Raw genomic sequence first — 10,233 nt, 5'->3', positions numbered from 1 at the left:
TTATTCTATCGATTTTTTTTTTACTTTTTCGATTTTTCAATTTTTTGGATGCTTAATCTTTAGATTTTTCGACTTCCCTGTTTTAGATTTCTGTTTTTCAATTGCCGTTTTTTCAAATTTTGGATTTTTCATTTTTTCAAATTTGACATTTTGACTGTCAATTTTTCGATTTTCCTGTTCTATAATTCTTTAATTTTTCGATTTTTCATTTTTAGTTTTTTTAAGGTTTCGATTTTTCGACTTCACTTTTTGGATTTTTCAACTTTTTGGGTTCTCAGTTTTTGCATATTTCAGTTTTACTTTTTCGATTTTTAAATTATATCGACAAATTGAGAAATCGAAAAGTCGAGAACTGCAAATCGGATAATAGAAAATTTGAAAAATTGAAAAATGGAAAAACGATAACACGAAAATTCAAAACATTTAATTGAAAAACTGAAAAATCGAACCACCGAAAAGTAAAAAATTTAAAAATGGAACAATAAAAAAATCGATTAATTGAGAAATTAGGAAATCGTAAAAATGAACATTTAGAAACATTATAAACCGAAAAATTGAAAAATCGAGAAATGCAAAAGTTGTCAAAATTAAAATATGTATTAAAAAATTGAGAAATCGAAAACTCGAAAAATCGAGAAATTTAAAAATCCAAAAATTTGAAAAATTTTAAAAGTAGAAAAACCGGATCGTCAAGAAATCAAAACATTAAAAATTGTAAAAACGAAAAATTGAAACACCAAAAAACTGAAAAATCAAAAATTTAAAAATCCGCTACATTGAAAAATATATCGGAAAACTGAAAAATCGACAAATCGATAAATCCAAATGTCTAAAATTAAAAATTGAAACATCAAAAAAATGGAAAATCGAATAACCGAATTTTTCGATTTTTAAATTTTAGATTTTCTAATTCTTAAAATTTTAGATTTTTCGATTTCTCCATTTTTCATTTCAGAATTTTTCAAACTTTTATAAACTCTTAATTTTTCGATTTTTCAATTAACCGATGTTTTGATTTTCACATTTCTTGACTTTCGAGTGTTTCGATTTTCCGGTTCTTCAATTCTTTAATTTTTTGATTTTTCAGGTTTTTGATTTTTCAATGTTTCGATTTTTTAAGGTTTCTATTTTTCAACTTCACTTTTTTGATTTATTTTTCTATTTTTCGGCCTTTCTATTTTTGACTTCTGGATTTTGCGATGGATTTTAGATTTTTCGATTTATGTTTAATTTTTCAATATTTCTTAACCTTTCGATTTTTCGACTTCCTGGTTTTAGATATTCTGTTTTTCAATTTTTCGATTTGTTAATTTTTCATTCCCGATTTATCGAGATTTGATTATTCATGTTTTCGATTTATCATTTTTTCAATTTTTTATGTTGGCCTATTTCGGTTTCTCAGTTTTTCCAGTTTTCCATTTTTTCGTTTTTTGATTTTTCCGATTTTCCAATTTTTCAACTTTTAACTTTTTGTTTGTCGATTTATCTCTTCTCAATTTTTCGAATTTTTAATTTTTTTGATTTCTCTATTTATCGAGATTTGGATTTTTCGATATTTTGATTGTCAATTTCTCAATTTATAATTTGTTCAATTTTTAACTTTTCGATTTTTCGATTTTGGCCTACTTCGGTTTCCAAATTGTTCGACTTTTCGACTCCACGATTTCTTGATCTTTTGATTTTTCGATTTTCAATTATCCGATTTTTTAAATTTGGCAGTTTCGATTTCTAGATTTTTCGTTATTCGGTTTTTAAATTTTAGATTTTTGAATTTTACATTTTTTCGATTTTCTGATGTTTCATTTTTCGATTTTCAGTTCTTCGATATTTCGATTTTTCAATGTTTCGGTTTTACGATTTTTTAAGGTTTCGATTTTGCGATTATTAGATTTCTCGATTTTTCGTATTTTCGATTATTTTTATTTTTTTTTTTTTTTTCTCACTGGAAATATCATTTCCCGCAGAAATTATAGTCCTAACCAACCAAATCGCTTCTGAACGCATTGTCGCAGAGTCGACATTGGCCTGAGCGTGCTCTGGTCTGTAGAGTTCTCAGGCGACGAGTCGTAGTGAAACAAGTTTTAGACTAACTATTTAAATTTGGCGCTTGCCTTTGACGGTTGAGGACTCCAATGTCAATAAGGGTGGTTTTGCAAAATCAGCCTGGATGTCGCTTCTATATTAATCTATGGTTCAACTGAGTAATTTGTGTTTGAAGTTATGCAACCAGTTAAACACACACTAACAACAAATCGGCTACACAATTTAAAAGAGGCGGAACAAATCAGCGCCTACTTGATTTTTTCCTTTTTCACCTTGAAACAACTAATTAATAAAAGACAGAGCTATTTTTTTATCCAATTTATTTGTTACGCTACAAAATTATTTGGCAGTGTTGATAATAATAAGGCACACATATTATGAATCACATTTCTGTCAAAGCCCTAACTACTAAAAATTAGCACCGTCGACGTAAAAAAGTCGTAAATCTTAATCATAACTCCTCAAAAGCTTAGTGATACATCTGATTACAAAAATAAATCTATTCACAATTTTTACGAGTCATTGTTTAAATTAGAAATATAAAACCTAATCTCTTACAAATAAAGTAGAAAATGAACCAGACTAATAGGATCTGTGTTTGAACACAATTGTTATCCTTCACAAGGACGTGTTAACAGCGAGCATAACTATACATTATTTTATACACATAATTACAAAAGTTAAGTATCTGTTATGGCACATTCAGATCACGTGGTATTCGGTCGTGCTGTATTATACTGAGGTCTACGATGCCTCACTCTCGTTCGAAGTCGTCTTCTGCGACTGTCTTCCAAGTTCCGGTATTGCCCACTTGGTGGAGACGGTTGAGGGTAGTAGGGGTACTGTTGTCTGTTGTAGTACGTGGGTCTTGGTGGTGGTGGTGCAGGCGCCGGGATTCTTCTACTTTCACTGGGAGGTACCACTGCCGTCCCGCGCAAATTGTACCTGCGTCTTATGCACACAGCGCATCTGCTGACCCTCGTGGTCAAAGAACCAGCTTTGAGGGTCTCGGAACGGGGTTTCTGGAACATGGCGTAGTCTTCGATGGTTGCAAGCCAGTAGGAAAGGGCCGTCGTGAAGTAGTTGCATCTGCCGTGGCCGTGGCACTCGATGAAGGGTTTAGGGCGGAATTCTTCGAGACATGAACCTGGGGACACGAGGGATTGGCCAGCGCCTTCAGCACCGGCATCCACGTGCTGCAAACAGACCGATTAGTGCGAATAAAACAAGGGGCGTTGGGTTCTACCATCAGGAAACTGTAGCCGATCCAAAGTTCGTCCCATCCGTTAGGACACTGTGGAATGGTAGTCGATTGGCTGTGGACCGCGATGAGTCTTGTGGGTGCTTCGCACACGGAACATCTAACAAAGAAAATCGTAACATTCCACAAACTAAAATCAAACTTTTACCTTGATATGTAACGTCCAGCCTCTGGTGCTGGTATCGGCGTCATCATCGCCGGCATCGGCTCGGTAGTCGACAACCAATAACTGTACGCATTATTCTGTGCGTAGTCGCACACGTCGTTCAAATTGCAGAACAAATACGGCATGGTGTTGAACTTCCTCAAACAACTCGCCGCGCTTCCCAAATCCTGCCCTAAAGCCTGATCGTTTGACAAAATATGCAAGAACGAGAACCCGTCCCACAGCTTCACGGTATTTGCAGGGCAAACAGGAATCAATTCGGACTGAGAATGTCTAGCGAAGAGGAATCCCTTGCTTCTGGGAATTGGTGGCGGCGGCCCAGGTTCTCCTCGAATACCTGGAGGACCCCTGCTTCCCTGGAGACCCGGGAAACCAGCTATTCCGGGCTCTCCACGTATACCTTTCGGTCCGTGGAAACCAGGCAAACCTGGATTTCCGTCATCGCCAGCCATACCTTTGCGTCCCGACAAACCTGGCAGTCCAGGTTGTCCAGGCGATCCTTGGAAACCAGGTAACCCGTCGAACCCAGGTTCTCCTAAGTCTCCTAAAGGTCCGGGAAATGCGTCGGATGACCAGTCGCCTATTTCACCTTTTTGACCGGGGAAACCTGGCAAACCATCAATTCCAGGTAGGCCGCTGTCGCCGGAGAAACCTCGTGCACCTTTGCTACCTGGTATACCTGGTAAACCGGGTAAACCACTATCGCCGCGTTCGCCTTTAGTACCGTTGTAACCTGGTGCTCCTCGATAACCGGGTTCACCGCGTTCTCCTTTGAAGCTATAAGCGGCAATTCCTACATCTCCAGTCATTCCTTTTGGTCCCGTAATTCCCGCTAAACCAGGTAAGCCAGCTCGACCTGGAAGTCCAATAGATCCAGCGAAACCTGGATAGCCAACTTCACCAGGTTCTCCTTTGGCGCCATCAAAACTAAGACCAGGTATACCCGGTATACCGGGAGGTCCATCATTTCCGTATTCTCCAGGAGCACCTTTCTGGCCAGGACGTCCCGCTCGACCGGGTATTCCAGGAAAACCATTGCGTCCATCTTCGCCTCGTTCAGCGTTTAGTCCCGGCAATCCGGGCGCTCCAGCTGCTCCTGCATCACCAATTTCGCCTCTAACACCCGGTATTCCCGAATCTCCTCTTAATCCAGGTGCGCCTGTATCACCAGTCATCCCCTGAAGACCAGGAGGACCATAATAACCATCTTCTCCTCGTATTCCCTTTATTCCAGCTAAACCATATATTCCAGTTTCACCAAAGTCACCTTTCTCGCCAATTCCAAACGGAGCCAATCCAGGTAAACCTTGATTACCCTTGGGACCTTGGCTTCCAGGAGGTCCCGTTATTCCAGGGTATCCGATGTCACCCGGCATCCCTGGTCTACCCATCCGTCCTGGCTCCCCTTCCATTCCACGTTCGCCTTTACGTCCAACAAAGCCTGGATTTCCAGAATCTCCCCGTTCTCCTTTAGTGCCGTTTATGCCATTCCAACCTGGGGTTCCAGGCGCACCACGAACACCTCGGTCGCCAGGTGCACCTGTTAGACCGTCAAATCCGGGTTCTCCGCGTTCACCTTTCAAACCGGGTTCTCCATCTACCCCTGGATATCCTGGTAGTCCGTTATCTCCTCTGGGGCCAGCGGGTCCGAAGATATCGATTCCGCGGTCACCGCGTATACCGGGTAGTCCTGGTAATCCAGGTACACCGTCAAAGCCAGGCTCTCCTAAGAAACCAGGTTCTCCATCTTCTCCTTTAGGACCGCTGGCAGCTGAGTCGCCCTTGAGTCCCCTAGCTCCTGGAAAGCCGTTGTCTCCTCTAGCACCCGGGAAACCCGGAACACCGGATTCTCCTGGGAACCCTTGAGGCCCTGCGTTTCCTCTTTCGCCTTTGGCTCCACGTGGCCCAGTCAGACCCCCTGGGCCTGGAGGTCCTCTCAATCCCGGAAATCCGATGTCACCTCTCTCTCCCTGCAGACCTGGTCTACCTGATAAGCCCCCTCTTCCGCTGTGACCCGGGAATCCATCGATTCCTTGATCTCCAGGCTCTCCACGTGCTCCCCATCGACCAGGTTCACCTTTCATACCATTGTAACCAAGTCCTCCCGGTATTCCACTGTCACCTTTCACCCCGATATCTCCGAACATTCCAGGACGACCAATCAAACCTGGACTTCCCGGTCTCCCAGGGAATCCGGGTCGCATAACACCTTGGATACCTTTGGCCCCAGCTTGACCATGAAGACCTGTGTAACCAGGTGCTCCCTTTGGGCCTCTTACACCTTTGACCCCTGGTGTTCCCGGAATTCCTGGGTATCCGTCAGGACCGAAATCTCCAGGTTCACCTTTTTGCCCTGCTGAGCCTTGCAGTCCTATATCTCCGTTCAGAATACGCTGACCTGGTTCCCCTCGATTACCTTTCATCCCCGGACCACCAGGAATACCGTCACGTCCAGATATACCAGGTTGACCGGCGGGTCCTCGAGGTCCTTGATCACCCGGTATTCCAGGGTATCCTTTTAGACCTTCTGGACCCGCAAAACTTATTCCTGGAGGACCAGGGTAGCCAGGCAGGCCTGCGTACCCCAATTCTCCTTTTTGTCCTTTGAAACCAAACAGACCATCGAAACCTGTCACAATACAAATATTTAACTGAGACGAAACTTTGATGTATATTGTTACCTCTGTCTCCCGGTTCTCCTTTGAGGCCTGGATCACCTTTAAGATCCGCGAACGAATCTAATGCATCACCTGGAAACCCAGGTAAACCAGGTTCTCCCCAATCACCTTTAATTCCACTTTAAAACAAAGTTTTATTAGTTATTTTTCGGTCATGATGTTGAAGACTTACGGATAGCCGGTTAGTCCGGTATCTCCGGTGAGATACTCTTTTGGAATTGGTGCGTGGTCTCCCTTTTGGCCCACCCAACCATCTGGCCCGGGCAATCCATCACGACCTGGCCCTCCAGGATTACCGATAGCTCCTCTTTCACCTTTCGGTCCAGATCGTCCTGGTATTCCTGGAAATCCTCTCTGCCCTACATCTCCATCAGGCCCCATTAAACCAGGAAATCCAAAATCACCGAAGTCTCCGGGTTCTGGCTTAACATGCTCTTCACTGGGATATATAAGTCTGCCCTTTTGACCTTTTGGTCCAGGAGGTCCCTGAATTCCAAGAGTACCTGGAGTACCATCGAGTCCTGGTTCACCCTCTTGGCCTTCCTTCCCAGGAGGACCCTGTGGCCCTCGGGGTCCTGTTAGCCCTGGATAACCAAGAGGACCCGGGCGACCATTTCGAGCAGGATCACCTCGTTCACCTTTCAGACCAGGAAAACCTAAAAGTTCATAAACATAGCGTAATGTTTTATAACACGCACTAGAATCAAACCTGCTCTGCAAACGCCACAATCATCTCCTCTTTTTCCCTTCAGACCAGGAACTCCATCGTATCCTGGCAATCCAGCATCACCTGGTGTTCCTGGTGGACCTCGAACACCCGTTTCACCTGGAGGTCCTCTTATTGGGACACCCACTCCTGGATAACCTTTCGGCCCAGTGTACCCAACGTCACCCCGCTCTCCTCTCGATCCTCTAAATCCGGGCACTCCGGGATATCCCGGTTCACCTTGTGGTCCAATAACATTTTCTCCAGCAAGACCTTTTTCGCCTACAACACCCGTAGCTCCCGGGGCGCCCAATGGTCCTGTGTTGCCTGGTCTTCCCGGTAATCCATCTGCACCTCTTTCGCCTTTAATTGTCAAGCCTTTAGGTCCTGCAAGCCCCGGATGCCCTGGTGGTCCCGGGACTCCAGGCGGACCAATAGGACCCGCTTGTCCCGGACGACCAGGAATACCACTCATTCCTCTGTCCCCTACGGGTCCTTCAGGACCTTGTATTCCAAGCGGACCATCAACTACTCTATCCAAAAACGGATCGTATACTCCAGGGGGTCCAGCAGTACCTTGGAAACCAGGAGTGCCGCGATTACCATCTTCACCCCTCTCTCCTTTTTCTCCGTCGAAACCAGGATTTCCTGCGTAACCAGGGGCACCTTTGTCACCTTTTTCTCCCGCAGGTCCTTCGGGACCTAAACGACCCTGTTTTCCTCTAGGGCCATCATCGCCTTGTTCTCCTTTATAGCCTCGCTCTCCTTTTCGTCCAGTCAGTCCCTACACACTATGTTAATACATTTCCTTAATTTCGAGGAACAAAACTCACCGGAAATCCTCTTTCTCCGGGAATTCCTTTTGGTCCTCTCGGTCCGTCGTTACCCTTGGGACCTGGATATCCGGGTAGACCTTTTAAATCATATCTCGGTGGTTGCGGTTCCAGAGGTTGTGGATCAGGATTTTCTCCAGGTTCTCCAGCGTCTCCTAAATCACCTTGGTCACCACCTGGTCCCCTGTCGCCTCTGGTCGAATCACCCTGATCACCTGTTGGTCCCCACAGACCTTGTTCTCCGACAATCCCCTATAAGTTTACCGAACAAATTTGATTTGCTTCTCGCTTGATTTACACGTACCGGAAATCCAGGCGCTCCCTGGGGCCCAGGAGGTCCCGGAGGACCTCTAAAACCGGGCAAACCCGGGGGACCATCAAACGCGCTGTCGCCGCGATCACCCTTTGTGCCTATAGAATTACCACCTCCTGCTCCCGGTTCTCCCCGAGGACCCTGCAAACCTTCAGAACCTGGTAGGCCTCTAGAACCCGGGCGACCAGTCATTCCCTGGACACCTTGAGCGCCGTCGGTTCCATTGCAGCCGTCTAAACCTTGAGGACCTCTGAATCCGGATTCACCGGGGAACCCCTTCAAAATGATTTGCCGTAGTTTCGATTGGTCTAGAAATCGTTGTACTTACGGATTGTCCAACCACTCCAGGCAGACCTCGTTCTCCATCGTCGCCCTACAATGCAACGTTTATTGGTACAAACAGTACTACTACTGGGGTAAATAGGGCTTACTCTGGAGCCTCGTTCGCCTGGACTTCCATACTCTCCGGCTTCTCCTTTTTCGCCCTTGGCACCTAGGGGACCGGGAGGACCGATGTCTCCGTAGTCTCCAGGTGGGGCAGACAGACCTGGAAGGCCGGTGCTGCCTGATCTGCCTTTAAGGCCCGTGCAGTTGCATTTGTAAGCGTTAGCGTTGAGGCAGCCTGAACACTGAAACAAGGAAAAATTGTCATCTTTTTTGTTGATAACCCAAAAGAAACAGATGAAGAAGTAGACGTTTGTGATAATAAGAAAGAAAATGATGATTTTAAAGGTTAGTTTGTTAGGTTAGGCAACCCAATAAACAAGGGTGAATGAGAATTGCGGGAATGAATAGAAAAAGTTGTGCGTAATATAATAATAAATTAAGAACAAAGTAGGGAAGAATTTAATGAAATGGAGAGGCAGTGGAAAACTGAATAAAAGAAGAATTTGACGAAATGAAGGAGAGGCTTAAATGTAATGTATACATATTGTGAAGCTTTTTACCAAAGATAGTAAGAGGGCTATAATGACAACAAACGAAAGTTAACAATGAACATAGAAGGGGGGGGGGGATCCCTGATCGATATAATCTAAAATTTGTTAGACAGTAACGTCATCAAAATTTTGGTGGGGATAGACGGACGAGTTTTAGTTTAATGTCAAATTTTGTTCAAGAACGAAAAAAATTCTTATAATAACGTATTTTTTGTGGAAAAAAAAGCTTGTTACGCCACTGGCGGCGATTTCCGCAAGGGTCCAGCCTCGGCCCTCTCCCACACTCTTGCAACCTGCGCTCCGCTCAAGGCGTCGGCATTCCCATCTGAAATAATACCCACCCGCCTTTCCGTTAATCATTTCGGTCTATTTTTGCTTCCGCGCTGGAAGGTCACTCCGCACCTGCGCCGTTTTCCAGCACATGCGAATATCGTTTTCGAAAAGCGAGAAAAGCGGCTTTGAACCGGTGTCAAGGACGGGTTATTTCGGTTGGGATACGCTGGACGTTGTCGTAATGTGGGTTCGCCGAAAATAGCGGCGGAGTTATCGTGGTATTGTGTATTTTGGTCGTTTCATAACAAATAATTGGAGCACAGAGTTGAAGTGACCCTTAGAGATTACGACATCCAGTTTGTGCCATCTTTTCGATAAGGATTGATGACATAAATTCGCTTGACCCGTCCATTGATTAAAGGCAAGGGTCGCTGATTAGCGCAGAATTTTTGACGGTCGGGGATGGGTTGAGATTTGTGTTACGATGTGATAGATCGAAACTGGATCGAGGGAATGCAGTAACGGTTTAATAAAAATTCCTTTTTTGATTAATTGAAGTCGGTGGAATATAATAACGAATAAAAGGCTTGATTGTGATAACCCCAACGTTTAAGTTGAAACCGACAATACGGAGAAATTAATTGTTTATGAATGTAATTAAACAATACAGAAAAATATTTATAATTTTTTTTAATCCAAGATCCTGAAGTACAGTCAAACACGTTCAATTTCTCTTGAATAAATTATAAAATTTATTTATTTTTTTTTTGATAACCCCAATAAATTTAAAATAAAGATATGTGTGAACTTTTAAACTACAAATAAAGAAGCATACGATGACGTTAGCAACGCCAGACAGATGGAAACGAGAGACCTATTTTTTCAGACTCTAGACGTCATGAAACGTCGAGATAACATAAAATTAGTATTAATCAGGAAATGTTAATTTTAAAGTTCCACGGCAAAAATATGAAGTTGCAGCGGCAAAATAAATTAAAACAATTCATTTTTATGCCAATGAT

The 10,233-nt window shown here is 43.7% G+C and overlaps 1 protein-coding gene across 1 annotated transcript in view; it reads right to left on the bottom strand.

The window, feature by feature from the left end:
• Positions 1–2,346: 2,346 nt before the first annotated feature.
• LOC135133615 (collagen alpha-1(IV) chain) overlaps positions 2,347–10,233 on the bottom strand; it is a 93,078-nt gene continuing 85,191 nt past the window's right edge. The window contains exons 2-11 of the mRNA XM_064062070.1: positions 8,432–8,629; positions 8,329–8,373; positions 7,992–8,276; positions 7,688–7,939; positions 6,858–7,638; positions 6,321–6,804; positions 6,152–6,267; positions 3,453–6,099; positions 3,290–3,404; positions 2,347–3,239 (exon numbers count right to left, since the gene is read on the bottom strand). Coding sequence (XP_063918140.1) covers positions 2,751–3,239; positions 3,290–3,404; positions 3,453–6,099; positions 6,152–6,267; positions 6,321–6,804; positions 6,858–7,638; positions 7,688–7,939; positions 7,992–8,276; positions 8,329–8,373; positions 8,432–8,629 — 5,412 coding nt within the window. The 3' untranslated portion in view covers positions 2,347–2,750. The remainder of the gene's footprint in view (positions 3,240–3,289; positions 3,405–3,452; positions 6,100–6,151; positions 6,268–6,320; positions 6,805–6,857; positions 7,639–7,687; positions 7,940–7,991; positions 8,277–8,328; positions 8,374–8,431; positions 8,630–10,233) is intronic.

Source organism: Zophobas morio, unplaced genomic scaffold (assembly GCF_036711695.1).
Source record: "Zophobas morio isolate AGI-343-1 ecotype UQ-CSIRO unplaced genomic scaffold, CSIRO_AGI_Zmor_V1 ptg000022l, whole genome shotgun sequence".
Lineage (NCBI taxonomy): Eukaryota > Metazoa > Arthropoda > Insecta > Coleoptera > Tenebrionidae > Zophobas > Zophobas morio.
The sequence above is the reverse complement of the archived record's forward strand: the minus strand, read 5'-3'. Positions and strand labels throughout refer to the sequence as shown.